Source organism: Brachyhypopomus gauderio, unplaced genomic scaffold (genome assembly GCF_052324685.1).
Source record: "Brachyhypopomus gauderio isolate BG-103 unplaced genomic scaffold, BGAUD_0.2 sc77, whole genome shotgun sequence".
Taxonomy (NCBI): Eukaryota; Metazoa; Chordata; class Actinopteri; order Gymnotiformes; family Hypopomidae; genus Brachyhypopomus; species Brachyhypopomus gauderio.
Genome location: NW_027506898.1, coordinates 657,141 through 676,022, shown reverse-complemented (window position 1 = coordinate 676,022; position 18,882 = coordinate 657,141). Strand labels below are relative to the sequence as shown.

At 43.9% G+C, this 18,882-nt stretch overlaps 1 protein-coding gene across 3 annotated transcripts in view; it reads left to right on the top strand.

Annotated features, from left to right (window-relative positions):
* Positions 1 to 18,882, top strand: part of LOC143491601 (spectrin beta chain, non-erythrocytic 1-like) — a 61,817-nt gene that overhangs the window by 16,758 nt on the left and 26,177 nt on the right. For 2 of the 3 annotated variants that reach the window (XM_076990775.1, XM_076990774.1), the window contains exons 3-4: positions 16,322 to 16,473; positions 18,466 to 18,639. In XM_076990775.1, coding sequence (XP_076846890.1) covers positions 16,322 to 16,473; positions 18,466 to 18,639 — 326 coding nt within the window. Of the gene's footprint in view, positions 1 to 3,373; positions 3,888 to 16,321; positions 16,474 to 18,465; positions 18,640 to 18,882 lie in introns of those variants that run through there. The other variant, XM_076990772.1, reaches the window with a different exon arrangement.

Below are 18,882 nucleotides of genomic sequence, written 5' to 3'. Positions count from 1 at the left end.
GGTTTTGGGTAGGCCCATTTTAACATCAGCTATGGCTGTTTTGTCCATCTTTTTATTTTTAATCTTGCTTTTTGTGTTTTTCTTTCTTCTTAACCATCATTTTATCCATATTTGAGATTAGCACTTGAGGCTTGATCACATTGATATCACATGTGCTGTCTTGTCACGTTTCTGTGACCTAATGCCATTTTAGCTTTTAGTGTCCTGTGAATTTTAACATTGTGTACACATTCAGCACTTCAAAAGGTTGACCATTCCTAGCCAGTGTGAATGTAAACAGCTTTTAGTCCATGTGCATGAAATCTTTAACTTTGTGGGAGTATCAGACTCCTAGTTTAATTTCCACTACAAATGTATGCGTAATATTCAATTCATTTTATGTAATCTTACACATGGTGGCAGTGGGTGCAAATTTTTAAGTGTACGTGAGATGGTGTTTTAGTGTAATGTGAAAACCTCTATGTAGCTGGGTCTCCGCATCAGACAGATTGATCTGACAAGTCCTTGCATGGTATTTCTGTGGGGCTTCTGGTAAACCAGGGCAGCGCAGCTCAGAGGAGCAGTCAGCCCGCCAGCCTCCAACCACTCTAGCGTCACTCCTGGAAGTCATCGACACATTCTCCAGGGCCAGCCGAGGTGTTTTGAATAATTAAATCCAGTCTTGCCTCGCTGAGAGCCCTGTCCATCCCATACATCGATCTGCTGTTTCACCTTAAAGATCCTCCTCATCCCCTTATCTGGGACATTTTTGGTGGTGGACCATTTTTGGCTCAGCTGGAGGGTGTTGCGATTCCTTTGCTGTAGCCCTGTTTAGCACCACGTAGGGCCTGAGGGATGAATGACTCTCTTCCTTGGGTATGGCTGCATACAGCTTCAACATGGTGTGAAATTCTCCTAGATGGTGTCAAGTTTGTGATGGATGGTCACATTTTGGGCAGAGTGGGCCAAAGTGGAAGTCTTCTATGTAGTGTGTTTTTTTTTTAAGTCACTGAGTGTGCCAAGGTGCCCTGCTCTTGAGATAGAGGCCGTATATTAAAAAGATCATTAATAAATATGTTGCTACATAAAGGAATCTGATACATGTGAAGGGTGATGTTTAACAAAGCTAATTAAGTATGGAATTTGATAAGCTAGTGCAGCTAGTACAGGTACTGAACCTACTAATAAATCGCCATTTCATCATAAACGTCCGACATTTCAGATGCTTATCTCAAAATCTGACAAATGATGAGGTAAGTGCTTTTGAACGTCTTTGCTGAGGTAAGCCGAGAGTGCTATGCCAGTGTGAATCCTTGTTTTTAGCCCCAAGTTTGTATTCCTTCTTGAATGACAGCTATGTTGACAAAGTCCACTGATATCACAGCTGGCATTCCTCAGGTTTTGTGACCAAAACCATATGGATTCCTCTCCTTTTAGTCTCCCCCTCATAGCTCTGAACAGAGAGCAAATGTGTAAGAGATGTTATAAGGTGTAACACACACGAAAAAGACAATAGAGGTTGACAAATATGGCCTTACCCTCTCTTACCTCTCCATGTTCCCTTTAGTAATTAATGTAAAAGACACAATAAGGAGTTTTGGGGAGATGTAAAAAACTTACTGGAGTATTGGAGAGTATGTGCATAAGTAATGACATTGATAATGCATTGTTTATTCTTAACTGATGATTGTGAAGCCAAGTACTTGGGAGAAACTTTGGAAAGAAAAGCTAGCTGTTCTGTTGTGGATGTTGCTGCTGTTGTCATCGTTGTTGTTTGGCTCTTTATTCACTTAAATCTTTGAAAACAAAGAGCTTGTAATGTGTCTTATAGGAATCTCAACTCTAAAGTGTAAGTCATACCCAGTAACAACTGAAATGATCTCGCAGGCCGAAACTTTGACATAGCTGTTTAGTTCCTCATCCTGCAAGTGCTTTTCTGTATGGCATGACAGTCTGGCACTAGAGCAGCTGTTATCAACAGAATCGATGTCACTGATGTTTGAGCGCGCTGTGTGTGTGTGTGTGTGTGTGTGTGTGTGTGTGTGTGTGTGTGTGTGTGCACACGTGTGAGGATGTAGGTGCATCATTGTGCATATGTGCTCATGATTTTTGCCACACTGGTTGGATACCCAGTGCTTTTTATACCCACGTCTTCCATTTCATCCTGACAACGCAACATCAGCATCTTAGTCTAGGTGTTCAGGAGGAAGTCTGGCCCAGAGGTCATGGCGAGGTTTTCACACAGGGTTTGACTAAATGGTTGCTTTGACTAAATCCTCCACATGCCTTTTTGTGTGCTTTCATTTTGGAACACACAGTATTTGTTCGCATTTAAAAATTGTATTATTTTATTATTACCGAGCCAAAAAGGTGAAGCAGAATGCAGCCTTGAGAGGTTGAAGACTGTTCTCTGTTCACTGGGCTTTTTTTGGGTCAAGGGTTTTGCATGGTTTCCACTCTGCATCGGCAATCTAAACTGCAATAGACTTTTTAAAATGTATTTTGGACTTGCACTGAGATTTGAAGAAACATGATTATTATTATAATAGAAAAAAATACAAAATAAACACAGCTGCATTTTGTGCATTAAAGGGGCTAATAATATCCCATTTTAAACATGTATATATAAATTTTATTGTTATTATTAATATAAATATTATAATAATGTAATTGTTATCAAGTCAGATATATCTTGTGTATAAATATATATAACAATAAGATCACACAATAAAGATGAAAAACAAAATAAACCACAACAGTAAACAATGGTAGAAGTAAAAGTAACAATAAGGTTAAAAATAAAGAAGGCCCTAGTCAGATAATGAGAGTTTTGTGCAGGAGTGAAGAATTGTTATTTTAGTGAGCTAGATAAAAAATGAGGGGTTATACATTTCTATGAAAAGTGCAGTGGAGCACAGTGTGGGCTGTTGTGTTGAGAGCTGTGTGCAGTATTCGAGCTAAGCTAATTCCCCCGCTTTGTTCCAACACTCAAAAGCATTTTTGTCTGGCCCACACACTCTGGTCCAGTAGGGAGAAGGCAGGGTGCTTCCATTCCATGGCCTCATAAAGGATGTGGTTACAAAAGCTTTTTCTATCAACATATAAACATTTCCTGCTGTCAAATATCAAAATTTATTTTTGTCTCAGTTGGGAATCACAGCTGTGTTTGGCACTGAAGAGCATCCTGCTTGCTTCACCCCCTCCCTCAGTAACAGAGTGGTGCAGCCCACCACCTCCTGCTCTGTGCTCCCTCCCACTTCTCTTTATGCTAATGAGATACTGACATCGGCGTGGTACACATGGGCCCTGACTGGCTGGCTGGGAGAATTCCGAGCCACAGGCGCCGCCCCTCCCTCCTCCTTAGGTTTGTGAAAGGTGTGCTCTGTGTGTGCAATGTGTTCGCAGTGCAAGGACTCCACTGCAAACGCTTTCTCTCTCTCTCTCTCTCCCTCTCTCTCTGACTCTCTCCCTTGCTCTCTCACTTTCAGTTTGAGGGTCTCTGGGCTTCTGGTCACTGAGGATGTGTGGCGAATAGAAAATAGTCTGGAAAGAAGGCAGTAGAAAGGAAGAAATCATGTTGTTTTAGCTGTCACAGATCTAGGAGAGCAACTTGGACCCCTGGGCCCTCTCAAATCTGGTGCTTCTTCTCAGGGGGAGCTGCAGAGGGGAGGTGGTACTTGATAGCAGATAGATGGAGCTGCACAGGGCTACCAGCATGCCTGGACCCCTGTCTCCTGGACCCTTGTCTCCTGGACACATGGGGGCTGGGCACCTAGGACCCCTGTCTCCAGGGCTGGGGCCCTCATCCCCAGGTGCAGGCCCTGCTCCCGTAACTAGTCCTGTGCCTGGCTACAGCGGGGCAGCCTTCAACTACAACCAGCTGGAAGGTCGTTTTAAGCAACTGCAAGGTAAGCAGCCTGGGTCACAGTGGGCAACCTCAGACATGGACTGATGTACTGAAGAGTTGCCGGTGCAGCGCTAAACACTGAATGAGAGCAGAACAGAACACAGGGAGCACTTGGACCAGGAAGACCTGACAGAGGAAACTCGGAGTACTATGAAAAATTAATGAGAAAGCAGGAAAGGGTTTTCGGTGGCTCCGCGAACGTGTGTACTTGCGCGTGCTCATTAGTTCATGTGCGCCCACCAGCGATGGTGCGCTCGCGCACGTAAGGTTATTCGAGTGCGTCTGCTTCTCAGCGTTGTCTTCTCATATTGTCTGCCCGGTCCCCACGAGGAGCCCCCACGCTTTACTGATACGTTTAAGAACCATCCCGCTCAGTACACCCACTTTCCTCCGTGTAGAGTTCGACCCCTCTGATTGTCTCGGCAGTGACAACAAAGCAGAGAGCTTTCAGACAATAACAAACGTACAGTGCTAATCCTTATTGCAAAATATTGCAATGATAATATTGTATATAAACTAAAAAGCTGCAATATAATAACAAGTACAAACACATTCTATTTTATTGGTTGTGTGCCGCGAACAACCTAAACAATCTCTGCCGTCCCACGTGAGTGTTGTTGGTGTTTTGATATAAGATGGCAAACTCCCGAAACAACAAACGACAGTTATGGTCAAAATTACGCGGGACAGACTTCAGGCTTTCACATAAAGATGGTCTCAGAGTGCAATGGTCAGACGCAGCAAGGCAATCGCGATTAAAGCATTTTCATCCGCGCTGTCCAGCGCGTGCAGCTGTAGTGTCATGCTGTTCGCGAGCTCGTGTTTGAAAATGAAGGAAACCTTTGACGGACAACCGAGGAAACCGGGCACGCTGTTGTCTGAGCCCGAATGCATGCAGTGTATTGTGTATATGTGAGAAGTTCACAATTGGTGTTTTGTACACCGCAGCATCTAGGCGGTCCGCTAGACTACTTTAAACTGTATTTGTGTATTTGCGAAGTAACCATGGAAACCGTACGACAGCGAGCACATTTGGTGAACATACCATCATAAAACATTCTTGTCTTTATAGTGTTCTACATATGCCATGGCGCTGTTTGTTGCAAGTAGTAAAATGTGTTGCAAGTAGTAAAATCCATGGGAGTTTGGAACAGGAAGTACATAATGATATGGGTGGCAACCAGTTTTTCAGATTGTAATTTAGGACAGAAACAGATATTCTTTCGTCTTTGTCTCCCTTAATCTCTCGAACTGATGGACATATACATACATACACACACACACACACACACACACACACACACACACACACACACACACACACACACCGGGCTTTGGACAGTATGGGACGTCCTGTAAAGTTTTGCAAGAATTGGGCCAATCAAAGAAGCTCTCTGTGATGTGATGCATGACAGAATTAAGAAGCTATAAGAGAATATTAGAGAAATAGACAAAAGCGTAGATATGAAGAAGATTTGAAGAATTCAGTGAGACGATAGTCAGATCAAACTGTAACGAGAGTGTCTGGTGAGTTCAGGGCCAGGCGAGCGATGGAGAGGACAGAAGTTCAGAAGGAGATGGGAGGTCCATGTTTAGCTGCTTGGCTGAGATGGTCAATGCTGCACTCACACCTGAGTGTAGATTCATTAGTGTCACTTGTTTTGCCACGGCCCCCTGTGGACCCCTTTAGTGTGCTTTCATCCACAACTCCTATTTTAACTTGGAACTACTAGCACGTCGCAGGTTAAAGTACTCTACGGCTATGAATGACAAGCTACAAACTACGTCCCTCCTTGCATTATTTACACTACTACTTCTCCAGTCTCTCTCCCTTTCTCTTCTCTCTCTCTCCCTCTCGAACTGTTGTGATGGCCAACAATAGACTCTTTGTCTGCTCAAACAAGCCGGTACTTTGCTTGGTAAGGCTGTGTGTTTAATTTCCTTCAGTTAATGCATTAAGCCATCGATTTCCATCCTCATGGAATTGTTAGGAGACTGAGTAATAGTTTTAGTACTCGTGTATTAATCATAGTTCTAATATTTATTAATGCACATGTGCTGATGTATTATTAAAACTACCCAATCTGTTCTTGGTCACTGATGTGAAATATGTTGGTCCAAGTGGTTTCAAGCATAAAATTCCAACGAAAATTTTTAGAAAAAATTGGGGTTGATGTGTATCTATAAACTTAAACTGAATGCGGTTAAAGAAGAGTTGTGGAGGTGATCCAAGAGCTACAAAAATTTCATGAGCATCAAGCTTCCAGCAAACCCATGTCACTCCAGTGCACACTGGTGACTGTATCTGTAGTCTCTGTGACTCTGTTCAGGTTACACATGTTCAGGAAGTTAAAGGATTATGTGCTGAATTGCCTATTGTGATATCCTCACTATGTTGGAACTGTTTAATAGAATTATTTGAACAAGTCTGTCACCTGATTTGTCACTTTAAATTGGCCAGGAGATTCAAACGTTGACATTTGTATTCATGTTTATTAATTTGATTGCTATAAAGCATTCAACAACAAATATTTACATGAATGCATGTTGCTAATTACCCTTTGGGTTTCTCAGATATTTAGTAAAATTTTCAGCTCAATCCTGTGAAAACCAGACAATTAGTGAGAATTACCCAAAATGTCACACAAAGAGTAAAGCCAATGTGTTGTCAGCAGAACAGATGAGAGTCTGTAAGCTATGGTTTTTAAGGAATGAATGCCTGTTCCTTATCTCATGGTCATGTGTGGTTAAACGGCTCATTGGCAATTTTCCTGTGCCTTCATCTGCATCGCTGCGAGCGGCGATGCCATTAGCTGCTTGGGTTAGTGTTAACGGCCCAAGCCGCAGGCTATAGCAGCCACAGCAGGTGGTGTTCCTCCGGTTTGTGGAGGAACTAATATTACCAGAACTGGACAAGAACTTTCGTCATTCTCACTGGTCACTACACAAAGCCAAGCCAGGCAGGAGGGCCTGGGGTAGTGGTGAGGAAGTGTCCATTAAAGAGGCGATTCTGTCCGGATCGGCTCGGGGGCGCCCGGCAGCGACCTGCTGCTAGGCAGCTGAATGACCTCCTGTTTCCCCTCTTGGCTCGCCCATGCTGTCTGGGAACTACTGCAAGAAAGACGAGCTCTTGGTCCGGTTCTTGGCAAAATGCTACTGGAGATACACAGTGCTAAAGAGTTTGATTGACTTCGGGCCGGGGAGGGACAGTGGCCCAAAAGCAGGAGGGTCACAGGATCTGTTACACAGTGGGCCAGTATATCAGCATGTTGTTACCAGCTGTCTGCAGCATGCACAGATCTAGGACCAGTGCAAAGTGGCTGTGGCTTAGAATGACGATGAGCTGAGACGACAGCCGTGTTGTGTTTCCCAGTCACTTGTGGGGAGAGGAAACAAAGACTGCTTGCTGGGAGTCCATTGGTTGTTGGAGCTGCAGGGCATGAGCTTTCGGAAATCTGATTGGTTCTGTGAATGGGAACCCATGAGAGAGCAAAAGGTTTCACGATGGTCTCATGACAGTCTCGTTCATACAAGTTGTGTGTGTGTGTCTTGGTCTTGGCATAGACTGTTCATGTGACCAACACTTTAGATCAACAATTGTTATGGATGGAGATGACGAGAGTGAATTGCAAAAATAGAAATGTATGAATGCAAATATTGATGGATAGGAAGTTTTCAATGAAAGCTAGCACATGTTTATGTTTAACAGTCAGATGTATTTTAAATGACAGAAAATACAAACGAAAGTATTTTTAAGTAGTTTTTCTCATCTGTCCTTTTTTCCAAACTAGTATGTCTTAAGATTGCAATTTAAATAAAAAGTTTCATTCAAATTATAATAAAATAAACTTAACAAAAATGTACTTTCCAATACAACATAGCCAGATAATTCTAGAAAGTATACTTATACCACAGTAATATATCCACATCCATAGCACGCTCTACTGGTGTTAGCAGCTGTGCTGGATATGCCAGCACACACAGATTGGGAGCATGTCGTACTAACATGTTTTCACTGCAGGTGTGCATGACCGGTTGCCAAGTTCATTAAGCACCTTTTGCATGCATGATTTGAACATTTACTAAGCAATACATTTTAGTCAGAATTTGATCTAATACATCTCAGTTAATTGAGGCAGGCACACTGAATTATGCTATGCCATTGGTTAATCTCAGGGTAAGTGACTGAGAAAGCTTGGTCCGTGTCCCAGTCCTAAGGTATTAGCGCATGTCATTAGAGAAGAGCCTTGCTTCTGTGTGTTCCTATTCTCCCCAGTCCATTGCATACTGTGTGAAGACTATGTGTTTGTTGCGAATGGAGGTTGCCATGATCCATGCTGATTGAATGGGATGTTCCACAAACCGTACAGCATTGCCACCTGTGAGGCCGTAATCTTTATGAGCCTTGATTTTTGTGCCAAATCATGTTTGGATTTGTGACATGGTCCAGATCCAGTGATCCTGCTGTGGCAAGACCAGTCTCTGTGATGCTTGACCATGTGGCACCTGAAGACGCCAAGCCCAGCAGAGGAATACAGGGTATTTTGGGCCTTGCCAGTAGCTGTGTAAAAGCTACTGGGTTCACAGTTAATACTGTTGTGCGTCTCCGTCTCATTTTCGTCTTATTGAAGACAGATGTTCGGAGTAACGAAGAGTAATCTTCAGGCCTGCGGGTTCCACCCCTCCTGAAATAGCGCCTATGCCCAAAGCCTGATGTCACCGGGTGTGAGATGTTTCCCTCTGGCCCTCTTATAATTAAAACAAGAAGTCCTTGCTGAGTTCCTCCCCTCCCCCTTTTGTTGACCTTTGTATTTTGGAGGTGAAGATGAGAGTGGCCACTGGAAGTGGGGAATACGAAAGAATGTCTGGCATGAGCATTGGTGAAAATGTGAATCTGTTCCTGTAATCTGAAAATGTCCATCTAGACACATGAATGAATACTGTATAGGCAGTACCAATAAGGTTGGGGAATTCTTTAAATTAATGAGGAATCTTTGGAGCTTATTCTGGCCTTTCAAGCAATGTGAACACCAATGTGGTTGGTTGGTTATAATCTAGAATATCAGAGCCTTTACTAATTGCTCTGGTACTCTGGTAATCCTTATGATCAAATGTTAGCCTGGACTGTCACTATAGACAACAGCCAGAAGTTTCACAAAGATTTTTTTTCTCACAAACCTGACAGTAGAAATGAAGTTGAGCCTTTTTTTTCAGTTTAGAAAGTTGTCTGGATTGAGTAGAAAATGTTGTGTTTGTTTTGGAGGTCCTCCTCCATCCTTAGAGCAACACCAGGAATGACTAGCATATGAGGCCTTTGAGCTGCGCTCCCAGAACTTTCTGCTCTGATGTATCAGTTTACTTCTCCTGGCACCCCTTCCCAAACATGTGGCCTTCTAATTAAACATAACTGGCATATAAATCTTGAGCAACCCTTGTTCCAAATGATTGCACAGATTTTGATTTAAATTGCTTGCTGAAGGAAATTAAAAGTTATAGTCGTAACATGGCTGGGAAATTGCATTTGCCTTGTTGATGGCTTTGAATTTCAAAGTTTAGAACCTGTTCAGAGGTAATAGTCATGGTGGGGAGACCATGTGAATTCTATAGGGAAATGTCATATCACTTTCTGATGGAGAGCATTAGGTTTTTTATGTCGTACACCAATAAACAGTCTCTACCACGGGAGATTTATAGCAAGGTATCACCCATGCTATGTCTAATACTGACAACTGATAGCAGTCATCCATTTAACTTATCTGTGTTTGCCTTGTTGGAAATGATTAACACAGCAAGTGAACAGGAGAATAATGCATACATATTCTTAATGCCTTTTTTCTGGATTAGCTTTTGTGGCAATTGTAAGTAGATATTATTTTAAGCATTTATATTCCTATCCGTTAAAAAAAAACATTCCAAGTGAACAAGTGTAGGGATATATGCTACAAGGAAAGTGAATCTGTGGTGAACTATGTGGTGAACTATGCAATTACACTTGAAAGTACTGAAGCAACAGTGTACAAAATGCAACACCAGTTATGCCTTTTCACAAACGATAACACGCGAGATAATGGAGATGCAACAAATATTAAGATAAAGCAAAGTATGCCATCAGTCAAATGTTGGCATTAGGCAGAACTTTTAGCCGTTCATAATGTTCACTGCTTAAGGCTTGAGCTTATTTTAAGAGTTGTAATTGCAGCTTTGTTGCAGGGCCTGTTGCCAGGCACTGGAGTTATTTGTCTTCAAGGTGCTTTAGGTTTTGTGTTATAGCCTAAATTTTTATTGCAGCCAGGCTGGCCAGGTGAGTGTATATCAAAGCTTTTCACTCTCATGGCAGTCTCCACAAAAGTTCATGCAGTCTTGCAGTTACTACTGGGCGCCTCGCTGTGTCTGTGATGGCGCTCTGAGAACATCGGGGCAACAGTAGTTTCTTTTCTTTCACTACCACTCCAGCTTGAGGGTTATGGTTCACCAGCTCCATTATTAAATACTTTCTAAGCAGGAAATAAATATGTATTACTACACTGCCTTCCACACTGGGTTATGATACGAATGTGTTTGACGGCTCTTGGTCCAATGCTGTGTATGTGCTGTCTTGTGTTTAACCCAGACAGCTTCTCTTGTACATTTCCATTGGCCCCAATGTCTCTTTCTTCCCTGTCCGTCCAGCTCAGAAGGCGTTGGGAGGATTGCAGGGACGGACAGTGAGCGCTAAAAATCTGGTGACCTCCGTTTGCCGGGTCTTCAAGGACGTTATAAAGGACACTCGATACCCAATCCAACAATCACTGTCCCGAGTCCCCTCCACACACTACTGACGTTTGTAGAGTGCAGGGGATGTGCGGCGTAGCTGTCGGACATACACGCACACACATGCACGCACATAGGAGTGTGCGCGCATGCACTTACACAAAGGCACATTGTTCACACCCTCATGTCTTAACATGAAATGCAGCCCCGGGGTATCATGGCCGATCAGAATTTTGAGCTTTCCGTCAGGGGCAGGGGAACTGTATCCGTCTCACCTCTCCGGCTTATGGAGCTTTGTTAAAACTGACAAGGTCCTGCGACACAGACTTCTGTTTGCCTGCTTTGGGACGTCTTGATGGATCAGCTCAGAGCAGTGCCCTATCTAGTTGACCAGATGGGAGTTATAATTAAACTTTTGTTTGTTGACAACAAGCCGGGATATTTGGCATTGAAGTGTCGCTGAGTAAACAGCTTGGGATGGCTAGCCAGTTTCTGTACTTACTGGGTCATTGCTTAGACGGACACATCAATTTAGACATTTTTTTTCCTCTTAGGTGATTTTTGTTGATTTCTGTTCTTGTTTGCATCTCTGTATCTGTTCCCAACTATTATATTTAACCGATAGTCATCACACACACACACACACACACACACACACACACACACACACACACACACACACACACACACACACACACACACACACAGGCGGTCACCAGTTAGGGTGTGTCTTCCCTGTGGAATTCCCTTAGTCCCATGACACCACTCGTCTCCCTTTTTGTATGCAAGCATAAGTCCTTGTTAAGTCCTACTACTACATAATAGCAAGTAAACAGTTTCTATTTCTCAAATAGTTACTACGCATGTCTAGTATTCTCTTTCATGGGTCTTCATGGGCGATCAAACTTAGCATTTCAGTTGTATGTTTTGAAGTTACATGGAATAGCATGGATTTGGCTGTTGTATTATACTTCTTATTCGTTAACTCTGTTTACTGCTTGCATTTTATTTTTAACTGTGAAACGGACTTCTCTTCATACTTGGAAGCTCTCAGAGCTTCAGAGCCATCTGTTGGTCTGGTGAAAGCTCTTTAAAAATGCACACTCATCTCACTCCAATTACAGTTTAGCAATTCATCTTCTCCCTTTTACAATAAGGAGGGTCAAAGTAAGACATTTGCATGGAGACAGAAATGTAGTAATTCTTAAATGTACTAAAGACCCTGAACGTCCAGTCCGTCGGGGTCAAAGTAAAAATGAAACGGCTGGTTTAATGGGTTCGTCATTGACCCAGACCGGCACAGACATGCAGAGCTACTTTAAAATGCAGCGCTTGAAATAGTCTCCTGCTCGTTCAACAGTATCGATCAGCCGGGGCCGACACGCTGCCGCTCCGTTTTTAACCCGAGCAGCAGAAGTCATTCGGAGAGTCAGCAGATACGCGAAGGCTTTTTAACGTCACATGATCCTTCGCCAGTCGAATTTGATCCTTGAGCTGTCCTACTCTTCCCTGTGAACGACATCATTATTGGGACCGCAGTAATGAGCGTTGCCTTGACGTCGAACAGAAAGAACGCTGAGGAGAGCTGCAGAAGCAAATGAGAATCTAACAAAAACGAACCATAACCATTACATGCACTGTGTTGTAGGCTCTGAAGGCCACGAATTAAACTGCGACTAGCTCATGATGTTTAAAAAGAAATACGTGTGTGCACGAGTGGGTGTCAGTACTGCTTTGTTTATTGTAGTGTGGGGTTGGGTGGGTGGGTGTGTGTGTGTGGGTTTAGTGGTGTAGGTGGGTGGCCGGGTGTGGTTTTTTGTTTGTGCACATGCATATGTATGTGTGTGATGTACGTGTCTGCATGTGCATGCCTGTGTAAATTGATTGTGTGTGTGTGAGAGACAGAGCTGCATCCATGCTGTTATTACAAAACTGTTACAGATACTTTGGAATCTAAAAAAACAAAAACCCAAAATACCCTCCAGAGTCACTGGACCATATTGATCTCATCCATGCTAGATACCGATCAGCTATTTTCCGTTGGTTTCACACCTGACTTCCCGTTGGCTTGCCTTAGCGTGCATGTCAGTTTGTACTGGCAACCACACGACTGGTAGTGCTCTGATTTCACCAGATCCTGTTATTGCTTGTGCCATCGTCGTGACACTGCCACTAGCGCATCTATGGGATCAGGTTTGTTTCAGACCATAGCTCTGAAACCATCTGTGTTGCATGCACTGAAACTGACCCGGAAACCGAGCAGCTCCTCCGCCAAGCGCCTCTGTCCAAACTTTTCCCATCAGTCACCTGGTTAATTATAAAATTTGGAGGATGGCCATCAAAATGTCCATACCTCATCCTAGGAGCACTGACTTGTTATAACTAGCGTCTTTCTTCAACATTCTTTGTGGTTATGACGCCGTTTGCCCAAGTAACCCTCGCCCTGGACCCCACCCCTTTGCCTCCCTTGTCTCTTTCTGCCCTCATGAACCTCATTCATGCCCCATGTCTTCTATTACACTGTCTTGCTATCAGTGTTCTCAATAACTTTACTTGGCTGTGCCCGCCCCCTTCATGTATCTTATGTCACATCTAAAGTACAACAGAACTGCAATAGCCTAGAAAGTGCAAGAATTCTGTCTATTTGCTGCAGTGTATTATAAATTTATACATCATTCCACATAATGAATTTCATTACATTGTCTGTCATAAAGTTCTTAATGAAAATTAATGATAGTTTTGTAATTACATTTTATTTATTGTAGATGATTTGTATCTGTGCCACTGCCACTGTTCTTGGGCTTCAGATACAGTGTTTTTAAGTCTGAATTGCCCATACGGAAAAGATGTGTTCAATTACACACACACACACCATACACACAGGCACTTAACTGTGTATTGATTTGCCTAGCTGAACCTGACAAACTTTTGAAATGCATGTTTCTCTTTCCCATGGCTTTGAACCACAGCCTTTCTGATCCATCATATCAGATTACCTCCCTAAGATGAATGCAATATGTATAGAGGATATGCAATATTGTGTTTAGGGGGGGAAAAACCAAAAAATCAAAGATTGGTTGCTTTAAAACAAGCTGTGTCAGTTCTGTAGTTTTAGTTTTTCCCAGACTCGCAAGCCTTGTTTAAAGCTCATGAATGAGCACAGGAAAAGGCAGGTTTCTGTGATCGGGATCCAGCCATTTTATGATGTGGCAGTGATAAGGACCCCTGCTGTTTTTAAGAGTGCCTGATTGTGGGAGATTGCTTGGCATTCTTGAACATAATTCTCTGGCTCTGTACAGTATCTCAGCACTGCGCTCAAAACGATTAATACGGTCTGAACTCCCACACGGACTGCGTGTGCAGGGTTACATTCTTGATTATTGGCAGGATTCTTTCTGGGTGCCGGAACGCTCTCGACCCACAGACGCTGGCATGTGTAAAAAGCCCAGTTCAACAACCACAATCACGTCACTGCAGTCAGCATCGCTACTGTTGAGAATGACTGGTCGTCCAAAGAGTAGCCAGTTGGCTGTGATCCTACATTAATGAATGGCATAGGTGGTGTCAAATGATGCATGCCAACAGATGACCGGCTGTAACTAGACCAGTAAGGGGTGCATAATAATATGGGTAATGGGTTTAAAGTAGTGTCTAGTGAGGGCACAGCTGACAGTCTTACTTGTTCTCGTCCCAAAAGGCTCATGTTTTCTGACATCCATGAGGTCAAGCTTAATATGGGCCAGTCGCTCACCACAGGTGACATGCACTTGTTCATCTTCCCAAACCCAGCCCTGGTTGGATGTTGCGGTAAGTGCTGCTTGTACACGCGATTAGATCTGTCGGAGGAAGGCTCTGTGCCGCCCTCTGTGGGGATGTTGGAAGTCTTCTGTCCTGATTTCTATGGCAACAGGCCTGTTGAGAGCATTATGCGAGCTGTGTGTGCACGAGTACGTGTGCAAGCGTGTGTGGGCAGGGTTGAGTTTGGTAGGTGTGTGGGTGGATGTAAAGGTGATGGATTTCCCTGTGGCAGTAAGACAGAAGTGGTGCAATTTATTACCACCCTGTAGAATGAAACGCTACCTCCAGACTCTCCATCTAGGCTGTGGAAAGAACATTTAGAGGCGATGGGACCTGCAACTGTTGAACAGACTTTGACTGCTTCATAATTGCTGGAAGCCAATTCCCATCTGGACAACTGCAGTGTTTGGTATCCCTTCTCCTCTGCAGTATGGTGGACGAAAAGCAAGTGGAATGACGTTTTAGGAACAATGTGAGTTTGTAATGCAGCTCTCAGAAATATGACCACATCCTGTAGCATGAGTTCAGCTTTAGGCATAAACATTTAGCAATGAGATTACTTTTAGCAGTGAGGTCATGCAGGTCATCAAGATATCATCTGCCATGAGCGCTGCATGAATGAATGAATGAATGAGTGTGTGTGTGTGTGTGTGTGTGTGTGTGTGTGTGTGTGTGTGCGCGTGCGCCTATTAATGATTTATAAAACTTGATTATCATGTGTGTGTTTGAGAAAAGTGGGGAGTGTGGATAACACACACTCACCAGCCTCTTATTAGGTCCACCTTGCCAGTACTGGGTTGGACCCCTTTTGCCTTCAGAACTGTCTTAATTCTTTGCGTCATGGATTCAGCAAGGAGCTGGAAATGATCCTCAGAGATTTTGCTCAATATTAATTGACATCATGCAGTTGGGGCAGATTTGTGTGCTGCACATAAACACAAACGTTCCTCCATATCACAAAGATGCTCTACTAGATTTTGATCTGGAGACGGTGGAGACCATTTGATTATAATGAACTCCTATAAACGAGGCACGATATTTCGTGCCTTGTACTTGTACAATGTGTGTGACCAATAAAGTTTGTTCATTCATTCATTCAGTTTGAGAATATTTGAGCTTTGATGTGGTGCGTTATCCAGGTAGAAGTAGCCATCAGAAGATGGGTACATTGTATACTCCGGGTAAGCTGTGGCATTTAAACATGGTGTTAAGGGTACCCAAGAAAATATCCCCCACACCATTGCACCATCACCACCAGCCTGACCTGTTGATACAAGGCAGGATGGATCCATGCTTTCATGTTGTTTACTCCAATTTCTGTAACCTACTGTCCAAATATCAGCAAAATTCAAGAGTCATCAGTCCAAAGCATGTTTTTCCATTCTTCTGTTGTTGAATTTTGATTGGCTGACAGGAGCGGTGCCTGGTGGCCTGTCCTGCTGCTGCTTCATTGGATACTTACTATTTTTTGCACCATTCTCTGTAAACCATCGACATGGTTGTTCATGGAACTCTTAGTAGATCAGCACTTTCTGAGATACTCAGACCGACCCCATCTTGCACAAACAACCGTGCTACATTTAAAGACATTTCAATCTTCCCTATTCTGATGCTCAGTTTATACCTCAGCAGGTCATTTTGACACTGTCACCATGTCTAAATGCATGACGTTGCTGCCATGTGATTGGTTGATTTAGATATTTTGGTATAATTGGTTGATTTAGATGAACAGGCATACCTAATAAAGTGGATGGTGAAGACACACGTGTAAGCAACTGCTCAATCACCTTGAACTGATTTATTTATTTTTGTTCCTTTTCTGTTACCTGCACCCCCCCCCCCCCCCCCCCCCACTGCTCCTCTGACTCCTCTGTCTGGTCTGTGCAGATGAGCGGGAGGCGGTGCAGAAGAAAACCTTCACCAAGTGGGTGAACTCCCACCTGTCCCGCGTCTCCTGCCGCATCACAGACCTCTACATGGACCTGAGGGATGGACGCATGCTCATCAAGCTCCTGGAGGTGCTGTCTGGAGAGAGACTGGTATGTCGAGTTATAAGGACTGGTCTCAGATCAGAGGACAGTTTAATGGAGATCTGTGGCTGAAAAGAGGTCCGGCATCCGGCTTGGATACCAGCACCCATTTGGGTTTGAGTTACAGGTTTTGTGGCTCCCATACATGGGGAATGTATGTTTCTTGAGCGTGTTGAATGAACTTTGAAACTAATGAACTTTCCAAAAGAACTTTCTAAAGAATGTTCCTCAGTTGACTGTTTTGATGTAGACTGGTTTGATTGTTGGTGAATAAATACCTCTGACATCAAAATTGAAAGTTCTGTACATAGAGCAGATCTCCTCATGAAGCCACACACTATCTGCGAACCTGGCCTGGTTGCTTTCCAAATCCCCATCCATTCCAACCAGCCTGGACTGGCAGCTCCAGAATCGAAACTCAATTAAGACGGATTACAGGCTCCATCTCGTCCCTGCCATCCGGAGCTTTTGACTTCCAGCAGAACATGCCAGGAGCCCAGCCGTGTTCCGCCAAAGCTTTCCGGGTGTCTCTCCGGCTGAGAAAGACGTGACCGTGGCTTTGACTTCAGCCCACATTAATACGACCCCTCTGTGTCACTACTGAAGCTCCACAACACTGCCAGCCCCCCCCCCTCCTATTGGCCCCCTCTTTTGGCTAGTCCAAGCAATTATGAAAGCGAATACAAAGATCTCATTTTCCATCAACAGGAGGGAAGGGACAGAGGAGCTGTGTGAACCATATTGAGGTTCTTGATGGATGGGGTGGGATGATGATGATGATGGTGTTGCGTCGCATAACCGTGACTCTGAGCCAAGAAGAACAGCAGCATGGCAGGAAGCGCGCTCAAGTTGTCCAGACAACAGAAATGGACACTTGGTAATACCTTGCAGAAGTGAAAAGTGGATCGTTACTGGAAGCAGGAATAAAAGCAGATGCTGGCTGTTTTCTAATGTGTTTTATCATCAGATTATACACTGTTATGGAAAGCTTGTTGAATTTTAAGACTTAAGACATTTTTTAATGGATAGCTGTTTTAAGCAAGATGCTTGTTGTATCACCGATGGAAGACTCGATTATACAAGCTGTACAGACAAAAATGCACAAAGATAGTAAATGACATTATGCCCACTGCTTTATGAGTTACTATCTTTGTGCATTATTGATGTTGAGATGACGAGTAGGCAACTAGGCCCTGGCAGTAAGCACAGGTCTCGGAGGACACGCCACTGACTACACTGATAAATGAGACACAGGTGAACTGAATTAAAGGGAGTCGGAGCACGGTGGAGCAGCTGGGGCGGTGACCACGGCAACCATGACATAACCACCCTCACACCAGGCTGCAGCCCCTCCTGCCATGGACCAGGCGAGGGTGCTTCTGGGGCAAACCCTCTGGAGTAATGGAGAGGAACAAGAACCATAGGGGTGGGGAGATGGACAGCACCCCTGACAGAGAGGTGGACTGGGAAGCCTGGTAGGGTTTGCATGGCTGTTGCCTGGGAACGGTTTCTGAGGCAACACAGTGATGCTGGCAAACCCCAGGGCCTTGCCATGTTCTGGCTCGTTAGCTGGGATGGCCAGTTGACTGACCCCATGGGGTCAGGTGTGGGTGACCCCCATACCCAGAGCATCAGCCGCACCCATTAAGATAGCAGAGTCTTCCATTTCCAGTGTTTGGCAGACCCTCCTCCATCAGCTGAGGTTTCATAACACAAGAAGGTTCTGAAGATAATCATCACAGTCAGTCAGGTTATTACTGAAATTATGTGAAATTACAGATAATGACCCTTCCCATGCAAATGGACAAAAGCAAAGGATATCGTGCAGTTCGAACAGGACATCAGGACATCAGTGTAAGGCCTGGCAAAAGAGAACCGGCATGATTCCGTTACTAATGGGTTAGGAAGTGAAGAGAGGAGGTGGGGTGTGAAGTTTCACTATGGACATTGAGGCAAGGTTCCTGAAGCTTGACTGCCGTTTGTTGCTGTTGTTCTCCACAGCCCAAACCCACAAAGGGCCGTATGAGGATCCACTGTCTGGAGAACGTGGACAAGGCCCTGCAGTTCCTCAAAGAGCAGAGAGTCCACCTGGAGAACATGGGATCGCACGACATCGTCGATGGCAACCACCGCCTCACGCTCGGCCTCATATGGACCATCATCCTGCGCTTCCAGGTCAGCTGAAATAAAAAAAAAGCTTCATATATCTTTGTAATTAAAATGTGTGGATTAGCAGGATCTTAGTTTGCTTTAAGCTGTTGATACATAACATTATAAGCTCTGCAGAAAAAAACTCAACACAAATTACTCAAACATGTTAGTGTGGGTGAGTGATATGTCTGTATGGAAGCTAATGTGGTAAGAGATCATGATGGATGTGTGTGTGTGTGGGGTGGAAACACTTTTATATGAGTAAGT